We start from the raw sequence: 18,218 nt of genomic DNA, 5'->3' as shown, positions 1-18,218 counted from the left end.
TTTTTTTAGCGGTCTTCAAAGTTGCATAAATGAGTCTACCGTAAAAGACTCAGGACCAACATTCTCCACACCCATGCAGTATTGATATTGCCCGACCTCAATAATTCAAGTATCAAATATGTATTGACTACTTAAGATGTATGTTATTATTTTTAGAAACTGTGTCATGTTGTATTTTGAACTAACGGACAACAGGAAAAAAATCCATTTCCTAAAAGTAATTCAGTAATTATATGAATAAAAGTGTTTGAATTTTTAAATTCTAAAATATAAGAAAATTTACAAAAGGAAAAAGAACTAGAATAGAACATTTGTACCCATGTTGGTTAAATTATTATCTATAAATACATTTAATGTAAATGAGGATGGTCTAATGGAAAAGGAAGCATCTAATTTCAGGTCAGAAACTGAGTTTTCAAACACTTGAGGCTGAAGAAATTCCCAAACGTTTTAAACCAAGTATTACTTTTGTTAACTTTTGAACTCAAGCGTATTTTAAAGCATGCAGCCCATGTGTTTAAAATTCATTTTCACTTTATCCATCAAGACATGGCTTGGGAAGCTCCTCTGATCTCCATGGGGTGTCCCCCAGAGCAGAAATCTTACCAAGAAATGAGCTTTGCCAGTGTTAAGAAGTAGCCTGACACATATCAGAATGTTAACCGTACTGACTTCTGAAGCAAAAAGAATTTTTTAGTTTTGATCACAGTCCTTTTCTTCCATTCAAGATACAGTGAAATAATAAGGACTTGACATGGAGCCAGCTGGTCATGAGCACAGTTTGCAAGGGAGATGTGATTACTCATTCATTATAGGGGAGGCTGCCTTGGAATACCTGGGAAAACATATGAAGGGCGTTACGCAAAATAAACAAGTTTGAGCATCATAGAAAGCTTCACTACCCATTTTCAATCCACCCCATTACTTCTACTTCTGCGGACGCCCAAGTCGCTTCTGTTAACAATGTCACCGCTGTCACCTGAAGACAGAGAAGCTGAGCTTTTCCAGACAGGTGATGGTGATCCTAAAGCTCCTGTTGAATAAATGAACTCCATCAGTTATTCATAAGAGCGGAGGGGAGAAGCACAGGACGAGGTAGTTGAGTGGGTGGGAGCACAGACTTTGTAATCACGCTAGATCCAGAGGCCTCTACTCAGGCTTTACCCCTGAGCCCCTGAGTCCCTGCACCCCAGCACCCCAGAACTCCAGCACCCTCTTCTACAATAAGAAAGAGAAAAATTGAGGTGCAAACTCAGAGAGTCATCTCCCCAGGACATTCATACATACTTTATCAGCTAATTCTTGAAAGGAATAGCTACTAATTTACATGCAACTGATGACTTTCATGCACACTTTATATATACAAATTTTGTCATTATTTATCTTTGTGCATTGTGTTTTTCTTGCATTTATATCTATATACCACATATGTGCATGGTGTTCCTGGAGACCAGGAGATGATGTTAGAATAGAGTTGTAAGCCACCACGTCGGTACTGGAAAGCAAGCCTGAGCCCTTAAGGAAAGAAAAAACAAAGCAACAAAAAAAAAAAAAAAAAAGTGCTCTTATCTGCTGAGAAATCTCTGTAGCTCCACACAACTAGTCTGAGTATTTTGCATTTCTGATTGCTAGTATTACTTGAAATCATTTTATGCACAAAATAAACTTAGGTGATCACTGAACTCTGTGATATCAAGTCCACGGGGAAAATGACGCAGGTGGCTACTCTTGGTTGCCAGCTTGACTGTATGTGGAATGAACTACAGTCCAGAAATGGAGGGCGCACCTGCGACCCAGAGCTTGAGGCAGGGAGCGCTGCATCTTAAGGCTGCAAGACACAGGCTTCTGATTCAGATCATGGGATGACACATGCTTTTGATCCAGATGACACATGCCATTAATCTCAACAGCAGGAGCCTTTAATCCCAGCACTCAGGGGATCTCCGAGTTCAAGGCCAGCCTGGTCTACAGAGCAAGTTCCAGGACAGCCAAGCTTAGACAGTGAAGAGAACCCTGGAAAACAGAAAGCTGGTGAAGATGTAAGTGAACAAGGGGTCGTGTTCCAGTCCCAGCAAGCAGCAGAACTTGGCAGCTTTGTCCACGTGGGTCTGGCTTTAGAATCAAGGATGAAATTTCCCTCTATACTAAGGAAAGCCACATAGGCTGGGAATATGTCACAGGTGTCGTGGCATGGAGGTCCAGAAAAGCTATTGCTTGAAATTGTCAAGGTGAAGCCTGGATTGCTTTGGTGGCCACAAGTTTGGGGATGCCAGAGCAGTGACTAGCTGCAAAGGAAAGCTGCTAACAGGGAGTGGAACCAGCCCAAGGGAAAAGAAGTGTGTTACAGTCAACAAAGCCGAAAGGAGTTGGAGATCTGAAGAGCATTTTTGACATCAGACGTGGAGATGCAGAGTTTGGAGTCTGCCCAGCTGGTTTTCCGTCTTGCTTTGGTCCAGTATTTCCTAAGTTTGTTCCCATCCCTATGTTTTGCAATGGTAATGTATATCCTGTGCCATATGTTGAAAACATGCAGTCTGCTTTTTGATTTTGACTTTATAGGGGATTACAGCTAAGAAACTATGTGACTATCAGAAGAGACTTTGGGCTTGGGACTTTTAAATGTTGTTGAGACTGTGATAGACTATGGGGACTTTTGAAATTGTACTAAATGCATTTTGCATTATGTCACGGCTACAAGCCCATGGGGACCAGGGAGCCGAATGTGGTGGTTTGGATAGGTTTGACTCCCATAGATACATGTGTTTGAGTGTGTGGCCGTGGGGAATGGCACTATTGTGAGGTGTGGCTTTATCAGAGGGTGTGTGGCATTGTTAGAGGAAGTGTTTCACTGTGGAGGCAGGGCTTTGAGGTCATGTATATATACTTAGGCTCTGCCCAGTGTGAAATAATTCCAGTTTCCTGCCAGGTCAAGAACTCTTAGCTCCTCCAGCCCATGTCTGCCTGCATGCCGCCATGCCTTCCACCATGCTGATAGTGGACTAAACCTCTAAAACTGTAAGCCAGCCCCAGTGAAGTGTTTTCCTTTCTAAGAGTTGCCTTGGTCATGGTGTCCCTTCACAGCAATAAAACCCAAACTAAGACAATGTAGGCTAGCCCAATTCTCATCTCTTTCCTGCTGGAAAAAGATTCTACTGAATATCTTTTTATTACTATGAAAATACAATGCTCACTGTAAAATTTTGGAAATCATAGAAAAGGCTTTAAATCATTTTAATCTTACCAGTTAACCGATGTTAGAAATTTTGCTTATTTCTTCCGAGGAGTTTTTCATTTCTTTAAGTTTCAGTTATCCTCTGGTAGTTTCATACACAGATATAATTCGTTTAGATTATCTACATCCCCCCTCCCCTCTTCAACTTCTTCAAGACCACCTTCCCCTTCCTCATCCTCTCCCATTCATTCAAGCAAGGGATATATATATATATATATATATATATATATATATATATATATATATATGTATATATATATTTAAGTGTGCTAGAGTGAAACAGTGTTCACTGACTTTGTACGTGCTTCTTGATCTTTGATTCCAACGGTGGCTCATGAGGACAGTTTCAAAGAGTTTTGCTGAAGCTTTCTGGTGAACACTGGAGGGAATGCTGCTCCTCAGAAAAGCTGGGTCCTGACCTCATGCAGGCAGTCTGGGATGCCACATTCAGCTCATCCACAAATTGAATGGGGTCTGTAATTGAATGGGGGCGGGGGGTACGGCCTGACACTAACTAAATATTTTGATATTCACGACATATGTAGAAGGAATGTCAACAATCTAGCAGTTTAATTTGCAATGTTTGTGCTGCCTTTAAGCTGTCCCAAACATATCTCCTTTCTTTTCCCCCTAATGCCCCAGGAAATATTTGTTAAGATTTGCATTGACTCGGTATCACTGATGAGAGTCTTTCAAGTGAGGAAGAGCAGAAGATGAGAGAAGCAACCGAGAGGAGGTTGCTAGGGTGCTGATTTGCATGCCTGGCTCTCCATCCACAGTGGGAATGAGCAGATGGAGGAAGACTAGGACCTGTGGTGCCTAGTGGGCTGTGGCGCAGACAAAGCATTGTGTTAGAGGGTGATGATGCGCTTGGTAGCGACAGGTGAAAACTTCAAGGGTCACTGGGGTCTTAACTAACTGAACTTCACTAACACGCTTCAGTAACTGAGCCTGGGACTCCTGTCTCCTTTTCCCAGCAGCAAATTTACCAAATTGATGAGAGCAAAGGGAGTAAGCAAAGTTGATTCTGTAGGGACTATATTTTTTTTGTACCGTTTTTCTCTTTTATCTCAAAGCAGAGCCTGGTTAGAGTCAGCCGCAGCGTGCACTATTCAAAGGGAAAACATTCCAGCTTCCGGGTTCTTACTAGCACCAGGGCATGCTTGTCTGCCTGTTGATTTGACTTCTTTCCTCACAACAAATCTTCAGTATTCTCCCTCTCTTTGATATTCTCCTGGGTCAGTTCACTGAATTTGGGTGTCATTATCATATGCACATTCTTGTCACTCTTCACACGGTGGCACTCCTTTGGGAATGTCAGTGAGAAAATATGTCCCGTTCTGCCCACAGACACTGACTCTTCCACAGTCAGGTTTTATAGATCAGCTCACCTGACAGTATTACTGGAAGTTTAGAGCAAATGTCCAGGCTCCCAACAGGCTATACACAGCCACTGTCCCAATGTGCCAACTAAAGAGAAGTGTAATGGTGAAAAGCGCTTAAGAGAGACTGGAGCAATGTGACTCCATTGGGAGTCACATTGGGAAATATAGATAAAGGGGCTTAGTGGCTCAGTCCATACTCAGGACACTGACGTAAGCTTTAAAGAGAGAGGCAGGGGACAAGGACTGTGCATAAATAAGCAGCCTTTGGCATTGTCTCATTGTCTGGTTCCCAGCGTGGTTGCAAGAGGTCCTCACGGCTTAAAGGAAGCAATCTGGTTGCCATCAGACGACGCTGCCACTCCAGGATGCAGCCTTGATGTCATAATTGCCCTCATTTGGAAGGTGACCAACCTTATTGCTCACCGTGGTTTGGGTACTCAGCGTGCATGTTTGGGGTATGGAGGGCAATTACAGTCTCTGTAGTAAAGGCGTCTATGGCATCCAAGGAAGCTGCAGGTTCGGATTCTGCTGAGGCAGGAGGGGGAGGGTCCTTAAAAAAAAAAAAACCACTGTAAAAGGTGGCATTGAGATACTGAAGGTTATAGGTGCAAAATGAAGGCAGAGATGTCAGCCTTTAAAACTGCTTTTAGTTACTTTGTGGGCTCTAGTGAGTCACTACCATTTAGCAAAGCAGTTTATAAGTGCCTATTATAATAACGTTAATGAAGGTGATTGGGTGAGGAAGCTGCTCACTGAATCGTCAGGCTCTGTGTGTGTGTGTGTATGTGTGTGTATACATACATAAGTGCGTGTATGTATCCATAGAAGCCAGAGGCATCACATCGCTCTGGAGCAGGAGTTAGACAGTTGGTGCTGAGGACCAAAGGTGGGTCCGCTAGAAGAGCAGCACAGGCCTTCACAACTATTAAGCTCTTTCTCTGCTGTCAGTCTTGATGGAGATCAAATGAAATCAAACTCAGCATTCTTTGTTCTCCAAATAGATTAGGGGAGGCAGGAAATAAAAGAAACTGCAGCTCCTGAATTGAATGCTTGTGCCATTACTCATCCACAGATGTTACTGTTCCCGATAGCACCTTAGGATCCAGCCAGTGGGATTTTAGTGCAGATCACGAAAATATCAGCTTGCCCTCTTTAAGGACATCCACAGCCGGCCTCGGCTGTTAATCTTTGGATTTATGTCACCTGACGTTTAAATTGGGGGAATATCAACTCATCAAGTCAGAGAGAAATGAAATCGTGGGCATTTGCCATGTGAGAGCTTCAGGAAGAGCTCTGACCACCTCACTCAGAATAAGGGCCCCGTGGTCCAAGCAGACAAATAAAATGTTAAACAGAAGTAAAATTGGTTTACATTGCTGGCTTCTCAAAAAACGTAAAAATAGAACTACCATGTGACCCCATTATGTCACTCCTGGGTTTCTACTCAAAGGACTTTATATCAAAGCACAGAGATACCTCTCATCCATATTCATCGCTGCTCTATTCACAGAGGTGAGGTAGTGGAACCAGCCCAGATGTCCATCAACAGATGAATGGATAATGAATATGTTTGGATATGAATGGATAATGAATGTGCACATTTCTGCATACCGTTGAATTTTATTTAGTTATAAAGAAAGAAATGGAATCACGAAATACGCAGGAAAATGGGTAGAACCAGAAAGAATTATATTGTGAGGTAACTCAGGCTTAGAAAGTCCAAAATCACACATCCTGTCTTACATATGGATCCTAAATTATGTTTCTATGTACGGGTATAAGTAAAGGTCAGTGCAGCCTGGACTATGACACCAGAAAGAAGATCACCATGAGGGCGATGGGGCTGGGGAGACACAATAGTGAGGAAAAGGAAGTTATGGGTGTGAGAAGGTACAGGAGACTCGGGGAGCTAGAAGGAAATAAAAGGAAAGAAAATCAACAAAATCAAATTTTATTTGAAAATTCTATAATGAAAACTAATACTGTGTATGCTAACTAAAAATTTTAAAGACAAAATTAATTGCATCAAAAGAAAATTAATTGCATCAGCTTCTGCTGCCCTCTTTACTGCCATTCTGCCCTTAGCACACATTATAGACACATTATAGACCCTGGGTTACTCGGATCTGTCTAGTTTCAGCTGCCTTTGATGTGCTTCTGCCCTGTAGACGAGGCCGGCCTTGAACTCAGAGCTTCACCTGCCTCTGCCTCCCGAGTGCTGGGACTGAAGGTGTGTGCCACCGCCACCTGGCCTGGGGAGTCCTTTGCATGGAGGCTGGAACAAGCCTACTCTGCGACCAGAGTTAGTTCTCAGGGATCTGTTCCACAAGATGCCAAAAGACCTCAGCAGTTGCCTGGCCCTTCATCACTTGGAAGTCAGCCAGTATACACATGGGCTATATGAACTTTAGAAGAAAGAGAGAGGAGGGAGTGAAGGAAGAGGAGAGAGAATGAGAGAGAGCAATGGAGGCTGGTAGGTCTGAAGTAGTCATTAAGGGCTGCATGACTGGGACCCAGAACTCGTCGCTGCTCACCTGCTTCATTAGATGCCATTTTTCAGGTTCTGTCTGAGGCCCAGATCCAGATCTCATCGCTCCCATTCTAGTTGATTCACTCCTGCTTGTCACTGAGTTTCCACCATGGTCTCAGCAGCGCCCGCCCACACCTCAGTCTAAATTAGCTGGTTCCATATTGTTCACGGTTTGTGTCACACTTGTACTCTGGTTATTAGCTTTTATACTTATCACTTCCGCTAGGCACAGTCATGTTTTATATACACTGCACATCTGATGCTCATACTACAGGAAGTCAGTGAATACATAGTGAGATAACGTGCTTTGGAAAATCCTCATAGCAATCTTTACTAGTTTAAACAAGTTAGTGAGAGAGTGAAATCCATATCTGTATCCATCTAATTTGTATCTAAAGGCTGTTTAGAAAAATTAAATCTTTATGTTCCCCGAGCCTGGGCATCTGGGTTTTACTATGACAGCTTTGGTTTTAGCCACTTTCTTCTTGACTAGCTTCTCTTTCAAAATAAAAAAAAAGAAGCAACTATGTATAAACTATTAAATAAAAAATATATACATTGTAAATACAGACACATAGACTTTTCCCATCATTTAGTTATATTCTCAAGGCCACCCCTGAGTTTCCATGAGTTCACACTGACCATTCTGTGTCTACATACAGGTGATTCCTCTAGTTTCTGGCTCCAGTCATTGTCCTCACAGCCTTTTGCTGTTTCCAAATGAGTATGCTTATCAGTAGCAAAACCACTTAACTTCACTTTATGGTAATGGTGAATAGTTACTGAATAAAATAATAAACAAAATAACTTTTTATTTAGCCCTGATGACAAGTTTTTAGTGCAGCTGTTGCTGGCCCAGTTTTATGAGTGACAAAATAGACTCAGAAAGTCAATCCACCAACCCCAAGCTCATGTAGCCAGTAGCTAGCACAGTTACAACTCGATCCTGACTCTTAGCTATACCCCTGCCTCCTGTTCCCATGCTTTTTCTCAGGTATGTGTTATCAGTCCCTGCCCCTATGCCTGTGACCAGGCTGTTGCTCGTCTAGAGCCCTCAGTTCTAACTCCTCTGCCTTCCGTAATCCCTGCCCCAAAGTCACTGTCCAAGATGTGTCTCCTATAGGACCCTCAGCTTCAGTCAAGGATAACTCATCTGCTGTCAGTGAGCCCAGGACTCTTTATTGAATGCTAAACCTCACGCTGTTCATTTTTATATCCATACACTTCACACACACATACACACACACACACGTATATATATTATGCATACATATATATGCTCCAGAACTGGCTGCACAGGGTTAGATGCTTTCTATTCAGTGAACCTTAGTTAGCAGCATTGACTTGAACAAGATGCCTCCTCACTTTCTCACGACAGCCACATAATTATTCAGTCGACACAGAAGGGGCGAATGTCTTAGGAAAGCCGTGCTCATTGGAACTGAAAGGCAAGCTCTAACAAGAGCTTCGGAGTTCGGCATGCACTTTGTGGAGATGCCACAGACTTACTAACATTGTCAGTCCCTTAAGTCACCACTGGGCAGAAGCCGGGGCACGAGGTCTTAATTCAGAACATCCAGCTGGAGATGGAGGAGGCAAATGCGTCATACCAAACTGTCGTACACCTGTCCTGTCCTATTTTTTTGTTTGTTTGTTTGTTTGTTTGTTTGTTTTTTGGGGGGAGGAGGATGCCAATAGGCTCAATTTAGGGGAATTTAATCATAAAACTTTCTAAAAATTTCTCCTCCTCAAATCTGGTTGCTGTTATGTAGTGTGCAGAACTGTAAGGTAATTGGTAGCACGTGGGATGGTGCCTGCAGGAGCCACAATGTGGGCCTGTGCCTGCAGGGGATCCCAACTCGCTGGCCTCATTTGCCTCTGCACAACTCTTGATAAATCTATGCGTGGTAGAGCCAAATGCTTATTTGTAACATATGGCCTCCCACTGACTCGGCGTAACACAGAACGACTCTGTATCATTGCCAGAAATCAACTACATTAGCATTATGCAGGGGGAAAGGCATGTATTTGATTTCAAGTTCATACAAATTCCAGAAGTGCTTTCATGTCTACAAACTCTAGAGCGCCTATGAAAATACCCTAAGTTCATCTCTGATTTTGTTTGATGTTGACTTTTGTCCTGAATCTTTATGGTTGGAGAGCTAGCTAACTTGTATTTGGCAAACATCAGGAGGGTACGGCTGAATTCTTCCAACTGCTCTGCCCTGAAGGGTTTTATGATTGGGCAAGGACTGCGGAAAGGTGTAACTGCGGTTACTCCTAATCCCAGAAAAGCATGTGTGCTTTTCTCTAGTCTGTAGTAAAAACAAGTGTAAGGCAGTCCTTCCGTAACAAGTTCAATTGGAAACAAATTCCATATTTATAGTTTGATTAATCATATCTGAAGAGGTTATTAACCATGTTCTTGAAATCAGTCTAAAAATGTAAATAATGTTGCCACAATGACCCTTTCCCATGAGGATCAGTGGTTAAATCACCTCCTCAGAAAAGATCTTGTTTTGAGAGCTATTTACCTAAGACTGTTCTCCATCTGTATTATCTGGAAACCAGGAAAGTCACAGCAGGTTTCACTGTTCAAACACATCTCCTTTACAATAGGACAGCCTCATTTTCAAATTTGGGCATTATAAAATTAAGGAAATCATTATTTCAAAGTACAAGAATGCTCCTCTCAACAGAAAATTACCAAATGGTCCAGAAATCCCATTACTGTGTATATGTGTGTGTGTATGCACATATAAATGTATATGTATACACTCTAGAATAACTTACAGAATGGCCTAGGTTAACCCTTCTATAGTAAGGGTGGGTGTAGGTCTCATGTCCTAGTAAGAATTTCTCTTTTGAAGATGTTAGCCAAAGGAAGATAAATATTATATATGTGTATATTCAAAGAACGGATAAACAAACATTCAAATAAAAATGCTTATAAATGTTCATAGATGTACAACTGTTCATCACAACCAACAGGTAGAAACTGCCAGATTCCCATCAATAGATAAATGGAATATATCTACACGTGAAGTACAGCCAAACAATGGGATGTTATTTAGCCTTAAAAATAAAGAAGATGTTGATCTGTGCTACCATATAGATGACTTTGAAGACATGCATTATATGAAGAAGCAATACACAAAAGGCCAGGTAGTATATGATTCCATTTATATGAAATATCCAGAGTAGGCAAATACATAAAGAAAAAAATCAGATTTGTGGCTGCAAAGAGCTAGGGAGAGGTTTGAGAATGAGTAATAACTCATCAATGAGTATAAGGTTTCCGTTTGGAATAATAAGAAACTTCTGGAACTAGACATCAGTCATAGTTACACATAATAAATATATTTAAAACCACTTAATTTTATACTTTTAAATAGTTAAAATAGCAATTTTATGTTATTATATTTAACATAATAAAAATACGTAAATATATAACCATTCTGCAATAAACTCTATACTTAGTAAGGAGAAGACACCACACAAATAAACACTCTAGAATAACTTATGAGTAGTCCTTTTAAGCTTTTTACAATAAAAATTAGCAGTAGGTGTCATGTGCTAGGCACAATTCCTTTCTTGAAGGTGTTGTCCAAAGTAAGATGGATATTCTATTAATAGGATATGTTAACGGTACAAAATGATGGTTTTCATTATGACAAAATTTTTATTTGAAATAGATCAAAGGCCTTATTGTGAAACCAGAAACCTTAAACTGTAATTCTGGGGGGGATGGAAAAACACTTCAAGATATATACACATGGTTGAATAGATGGCTTAATGTTTATGAGCACTCGCTGCTCTTCCAGAGAACCAGGTTTGATTCTCACAACCTACATGGAGGCTCACAACTACCCATAACTCCAGTTCCGAAGGGATCCAACACGCTTTTTGAACATTGGTAGGCACCAGGTGGTACACATACATGCATGCAGGCAACATACTCATCGATATAAAATTTAAAAATTAACACAGAAAGTTTTTAAAGATATACAGGCATAGACAAAAATCTTTCTGAGCGAGATTAAAGTAGCCAGGAAGTAACAGCAACCGCTGACAAATCGTATTGCATGAGTTAAAAAAGCGCCTGTGCACACACAGGAAACGATTGACACAGTGAAGACACGGCTTACAGAAAGGGAGAGAATCTTTGCCAGTGATACATCTGTTGTGAGACTCATTATGGACTGAATCTGAAGTCTCTCCCAGAGGCTCAGGCCCCTGCTTTGAATGCTTGTTCCTTGCATAGTAGCACTGTTTTAGAGGGCTGTGGAACCTTCAGGAGACGGGATTTAGCGGTTAGAACTGGGTCATGAAGAGAAGAATCATTCGCTATTTTTCTCACTGTTGTGACAAAATACTTGGCAAAAACAACTTAAAGGACAGGCCCACCTGGGGCCATCCTTTGCCAGTACTGTCCTTCCTGGGATGCGGCTGCAGCAGCAGCAGCAACAGCAGGAACTTCCAGCAGCTGGTCCTGTGGCAGTCCACGGTTGTCTTCCATTAGGGCAAGAATGGCACCCGAGTTCTCAAGTGTACCACACCGCCGTGCCCAGTTCTCATGCAAGCTGTAGTAAGCTCTATGAGGTCTGCATTCCCCTCCTCCCTTGCTCTCCAGTCGGAATGCCTTATTGATTTCTCTCAGCAACCGTAGCTCTATTCTGTTATTTCATGAACTTAGAGTGAGTTGTGAACAACATTCTCTCATTTGAGTATAAGCTTCTTAATAGCCATAGCAGCACCACAGCCTGTAATTACTTCAGCCTAGTGTCCAATATTAATTAATCATTCATTCATTCATCCATTCATTCATTCACTCACTCATCCAACAACTAGTCCACTATTCAATACTCTGTAATGCACTAGGGGGGAAAATCACAAAGAAAAAAGGTAACAACTAAAATTTAATAATATAGAAAACAATTCAAGCTTGGAAACCTCTGGGAAAAAAAACCAAGAATACTGAAGTAGACCAAGTTTGCTGGAGCATTAGCTGAAGCAGCCCAGAGCTGACTTGTTTCCACAGCCTGTGTGCGTGCTCCTGGGTACGCGCTCCTCTCCTAGCGCTTTGATCATCTTATGTGATCTGAGGCCCTGTGGTTCATATATAAGACAGAGTCCCAGTGTGAGTAAAGTTAAATCCAACCCATGTTTACTTACAATAAATAAATAATAAGCCGTAAGAACGGGGAGGGGAGGAGAGGAGAAAAGACAGAGCTGTTCACCTGTGGTCAGGTGCAAAATGAAACGGCCTAGCTGACTGTGTGGGCTCTCGGAGGGGAGCTTGTTCCCCTTTGAAGCGTTCTACTGAAGGAAAACATACTCCTGTTTCATGTGTACATTTTAGTGACATTTATTTCGAGTAACGTCTTCGGGTGTGTGCACTTACAGGATATTCGTTTGCCTGTGTCTTTAATGTAGGTGGTTAGGTGGTTGGTTGATTGGTTGGTGACAGGCTCTTGCTATATAACCCAGGCTGGGCTTGAACTTGTGATTTTCCTACCTCTCAGCCTCCCAAGGGCTGAGTTTCCAGGTCTGCACTCCAGTGGCAGGTTCAATATAAAGCAGTTTATATTTAGTCTTTCACACTATTGACTTCATTTTTCAAATTATCATTGTGTTAGTCAGTTTTCTATCATTATCACAAAATTCTTGAGATAACCAGCTTTAGCACACTGTCTTGGGTGGTTACTGATTCTGATTTTTGCTTCCTTTGTTGGTGTCTCATCAACGTCAAAGAAACCCCAGGGGCTGGAGAGATGGCTCAGCAGTTAAGAGAACTGATGGGTTCTCCAAAGGACCTGAGTTCAACTCCCAACACACACATGATGGCTCATAACCATCTGTAACCAGGGATACCTGGTGCCCTATTCTGGCCTTCACGGGCACCAGACACACAAGTGTTGCACAGAAATGCATCGAGGCAAAACACTCATCATACACATAAAATAAATACCTTTTTATAAAAAGAAAATGGAACACTGAACCATTTCTACTTTTACAAGTAAGACATAATGAATCTGAAAATTTTTAAAAACATCTTATTTCAAAAGTCTCATTAACCCCAGCACTCCAGGAGGCAGAGGCAGGTAGCTCTCTGTGAGTTTGAGGCTATCCTGGTCTATAAAGCAAGTCAAGGACAGCCAAGGCTACACACAGAGAAACCCTGTCTCAAAAAATAAAAAAATAAATAAATAAAATAAAAATAAAACAAAAATCCAATTAATTCTGAACAATGAATTTTCAATGATTTATCAATATGTCTCTACAAATTTAAATATCCCCTAGTATGTAGATCTACATACATAATACATACCTTAACATGGTGTCAGCCCTGCTTGGTTAAAAATCCTGGCTCGAACTGTTACAGAGTTAAAGATGTTGAACTGACATGAACTGATTGGCCTGCTCTTTTATCACCTGTCCCTGAGTGTGGAACAGGCTTACCAGGCCACCGAGGAAGACAGTGCAGCCAGTCCTGATGAAACCTGATAGACTAGGATCAGAAGGAAGGGGAAGAAGACCTCCCCTATCAGTGGACTGGGGGAGGGGCATGGGAGAAGAAGGGGAGGGTGGAATTGGGAGGAGAAGAGGGAAGGAGCTACGGAGGGATACAAAGTGAATAAATTGTAATTAATAAATTTTTTAAAAAGAAATTTTAAAAAATATATTTTAAAAAAATGTTGAATGAGCTAGGCAGTTGTGGCAAACACCTATAATCCCAGCACTTGGAAGGCAGAGGCAGGAAAATCTCTGAAGTTCGAGGCCAGCCTGGTCTACAAAGCAAGTTTCAGGACAGCTAGGATTACACAGAGAAACCCTGTCTCAAAAAACCAGGAAAAAAATTGTTGAGCGATTTTTTTTTTGATCCCTGAATATCATTCATCTGTGCAAACACAATTTCCCTATTAACCCATAGTGAGCGAGGTTGTGGTGAGCTCAGTGGTCTCAGCAGTTCACTAGACTCAGTTTCTAAAGGGGTGAGTTATCTTACTTTAAAGTAGCAATGCCTGCGTTAGTCAGCTTTTCATTGCTGTGAAAAATACCAGTAGGAACTAAAACAGGAAAGGTTTATTCTAGTTCCTGGTTTCCGAGGTTCAGTCCATGATAACCTGGTTTCCTTGCTTTGTACCCGAGGTAATATACAATGTCATGGTGGTGGAGTGTGTGGAAGGGGGAGATGGCAGCTGTGGGGGTGGGGTGGAGTCACGAGATACACTTCCAGGGCACGCCCTTAGTGAGATGACTACTTCCAACTAGATCCCACCTCCTAGGTGTCACCACCTCCCAATAATGCCAACAGATTATGAGCCTGTTAATGGATTAATCCACTGATGGAGCTGAAACCCTCATGACTAGTCACGCTCCCCCTCACCAATTGGCAACTAAGCTTTTAACAGGAGAATCTTTGGGTGACATTTAAGATTCAAGCAATAACAACATTCATCTTGTAGGGCTGGAAAAATCGAATGGAATCCAACATGACATGCACACGGAAGTCAGTCCACGGTAACTCTTCCTGTCCAGGCTTCACACTTGTATGCTCATGCACACGGTGAGCCTAACACACACAGCCTCAACCTAGACTTCATTCATTCATTCAGTATTCTCCATTGCCTGGACGTATGGCTCTTCACTGCTTCTGCCCCATGTCACCCTCCCACCATGTTATTGTCTCTAGGGAATGATCTCTGGGTCTGCTGGACATTGATCTTCAAACTGAGATTGACCTCATGAACCAGACCAGGTCAGAGCCCAGGAGCCTACATCTCTGGCAGGCGTTTATTGGAGGGTATCTCTATGGCTCACACACAGCATCAGCAGTTGATAGCATAGTCCTCACTGCCAGGAGAGTCGTCTTTTCCCCCCTTCATTCGTCAGTTTATCCTCTGAAGTCACCACTTCAACGTGTCTGACCAGGTGTCTATGGCATGGTAACACTTGAACCTTTGTATTAATTGTTTGTCTTTGGTTTCTCTAGGAATTGCTTGATCTTTTCGTCCCTGCATGTTGTTTAAAACAAGATAAAAGTTGACAGAATATAACCTGCCTAAACCAGATTCATTTAAACATATTTACACTTACACACCTTAAAATACGTACCTTCCTTGAAATGAATCCACTCCCAAATACAGAGTTGTTTGGAGTCATTAGTTCACTGCCTGAAAACTCGGGAATGGTTCCTAGAGGAATCGTGTGTTCTGCATAACCAATATCTTATGCGTTGGATCAAAGAGCCTAACTAATGTTTAATGCTGTGTTATTTCTAGATACTATGAGAAGCTGTGTGGCAAAGCTGTTCTTTACCTGTTCCTTAAAGGGTCATTACTGCCTGTACAGCAAGTCCAGTTTCACCCTCATCAGCCAAGCGCCCCAGCCCTGGATCCAGATCATGTTTCTCTTCCAGCAGGTGTGTCTTAAGTTGTGCCCACTGCGCTCCTGAACAAGCTGGTAGGATGTGAGGTTCTAATCACTTTTACTGAATTATTAATCCTTTGGCCAAAAATGGTACATATAAAACAACAAGCTATTTACATCCATCCTTAGCACAGATTTTCTATCTTTTAAGATAATTTCTTTAAAAAAAAAAAAAGATACTGAATCATTAATCAGCAAGTCCAACCTATTCTCATGTTGCATACCCTTAAGCTTTAAATGAGAAGGAGAAAGGAGAGGGGGAAGGGAAGAAAGGCTGGGTACCACAGGAAAGCATTTGCCAGCATCTTGGGAGCCCTAGGTTCAATCCTCAGCACTAAAGTAAAAAAGAAAAAAAGAAAATTAAACTACTTCCTGTAATGTAGCAGTAAAAGCTACCATCTGGAGAGTTTCCCTTCATCTACCTTCTTCTAAAACCCAATTAATTTTAGTTTGAGTATATTATGTTTGACATTGCTAAGTTTCTGAAACCCACTTTATCCTAATGAATACATGTGCACAGCAGAAATTACAAACAAAAGCTTTTAACATAACAATGATGAACTTTATGCCAAAATATCAACATGGAAAGAGACTCTTATCTGGACATGGTGATGCACGCCTCTATTGCCAGCACTCAAGGAGGCAGAGGCAGGCAGATCTCTGTGATCTCGAGGCCAGCCTGGTCTACAAATCAAGTCCATGACAGCCAAGGTGACAGAGAGAAACCCTTTCTTGAAAAAGAAAGAAAGAGAGAGAGAGAAAGAAAAAGAGAGAGAAAGAAAAAGAGAGAGAAAGAAAGAACTTATTTAGAAATAGTTAGAAGTATTAAAATTGCACTTAAAATATAAATGAAGATCTGGAGAGGACAGGAACTCCACGAGGAGAACAACAGAACCAAAAAATCTGAGCACAGGGGTCTTTCCTGAGACTGACACTCCAACCAAGGACCATGCATGGAGATAACCTATGACCCCTGCACAGATGTAGCCCATGGCAGTTCAGTATCCAAGCAGGTTCCATAGTAATAGGAACAGGGACTGTCATTGACATGAACTGATTGCCCTGCTCTTTAATTACTTCCTCCTGAGGGGGGAGCAGCATTACCAGGCCACAGAAGAAGACAATGCAGCCACTCCTTTTGAGACCTAATAGACTAGGATCAGAAGGAAGGAAAAGAAGTCCTCCCCTATCAGTGGGCTTGGGAGGGGCATGTGTGCAGAGGGGGGAGGAAGGGAGGGATTGGGACAGGAGGAGGGAGGAAACCACAGGGGGGATACAAAGTGAATATAGTGTAATTAATAAAGAATTTAAAATATATATATATAAATGTAGATTATAGAGTGTCAGCACCAGAAGAGATCTTAAGTACCATTGTTACTGACTAAGGAAATTGAAGGGCGGAACTCATATTATTGGATCTAAAATATAGTAATCTTCGTTGTTGCCTGTCCTTTGAAAACAAAACAGGCAATATTTATGGGTAAGAGAAGAGTGGGCAGAAGTAGAAAATACAGGATGTGAGTGTTGTAATGTACTTGAAAATTAGGCCAGTGACACAACCATTAAATTACTTCAGTTAAGAAATATTTCTGTAATATTTTATCATAGACCTGCAAAAGTCACCTGAGGTGGTGAAGTGGCTCTGACGACCTGAGTCTAATTCACTGGATCCCCATGGAAGTGGAGGACCAACTCCTGCCAGTTGTCTTCTGACGTGCACTTATATATAACATAGCATGCACATGCCCGTAAACACGCACACAAATAAATAACATTTTTCAATTTAATAAAATAGCTTAAAGACAGTACCTTTCATAGACATCATAGATTATCAGATATAAAGCACTGGCCCGGTACAGATTACCTCGTTTCAAATTGTTGGCCAGTGAGCTCTCCAAGACATCTAAACATTACAAGCTATTGTCATTACTTGGGTTTACTTTCTAGAACTCTATTAATCAACTCTGTTGCTGAAGACAACACATACTTGAATCAAAGAATATGGAGAGACCAAACTGGTACTAGTTTATTTCATTTTATTTCATTTTATTTTATTTTATTTTATTTTATTTTATTTATTACACTTTATTCACTTTGTATCCCCCCATAAACACCTCCCTCCTTCCCTTCTGGTCCCACCCTCCCTCCCCCTTCTTCACACATGCCTTTCCCCAAGTCCACTGATAGGGAAGGTCTTCCTCTCCTTTCTTCTGATCTTAGTCTATCAGTTCTCATCAAAAGTGGCCGCATTGTCATCTTCTGTGGCCTGGTAAGGCTGCTCCCCCCTCAGGGGGAGGTGATCAAAGAGCAGGCCAATCAGATTATGTCAGAGACAGTCCCTCTTCCCATTACTATGTAACCCACTTGGACACTAAACTGCCATGGGCTACATCTGTGCAGGGGTTCTAGGTTATCTCCATGCCTGGTACTTGGTTGGAGTATGAGTCTCTGGGAAGACCCCTGTGTTCAAATTTTCTGGTTCTGTTGCTCTCCTTGTGGGGTTCCTGTCTTCTCCAGATCTTATTATTTCCCACTTCTTACAGAAGATTCCATGCACTCTGCCCAACAGTTGGCCATAAGTCTCAGCATCTGCTTTGATAGTCTGCAGGGCAGAGCCTTTCAGAGGCCCTCTGTGGCA

General features: G+C 41.7%; 1 protein-coding gene across 1 annotated transcript in view; it reads left to right on the top strand.

Annotated features, from left to right (window-relative positions):
• Positions 1–18,218, top strand: part of Veph1 (ventricular zone expressed PH domain containing 1) — a 191,716-nt gene that overhangs the window by 108,652 nt on the left and 64,846 nt on the right. Inside the window, exons 8-9 of the mRNA XM_055596770.1 lie at positions 4,911–5,050; positions 15,433–15,572. Of these exons, the coding sequence (XP_055452745.1) occupies positions 4,911–5,050; positions 15,433–15,572 (280 nt within the window). The remainder of the gene's footprint in view (positions 1–4,910; positions 5,051–15,432; positions 15,573–18,218) is intronic.

Source organism: Psammomys obesus, unplaced genomic scaffold (assembly GCF_907164565.1).
Source record: "Psammomys obesus unplaced genomic scaffold, mPsaObe1.curated_primary_1811, whole genome shotgun sequence".
NCBI classification, from domain to species: domain Eukaryota; kingdom Metazoa; phylum Chordata; class Mammalia; order Rodentia; family Muridae; genus Psammomys; species Psammomys obesus.
Note: the sequence above shows the minus strand (reverse complement) of the source record. Positions and strands in the feature narration are given on the sequence as shown.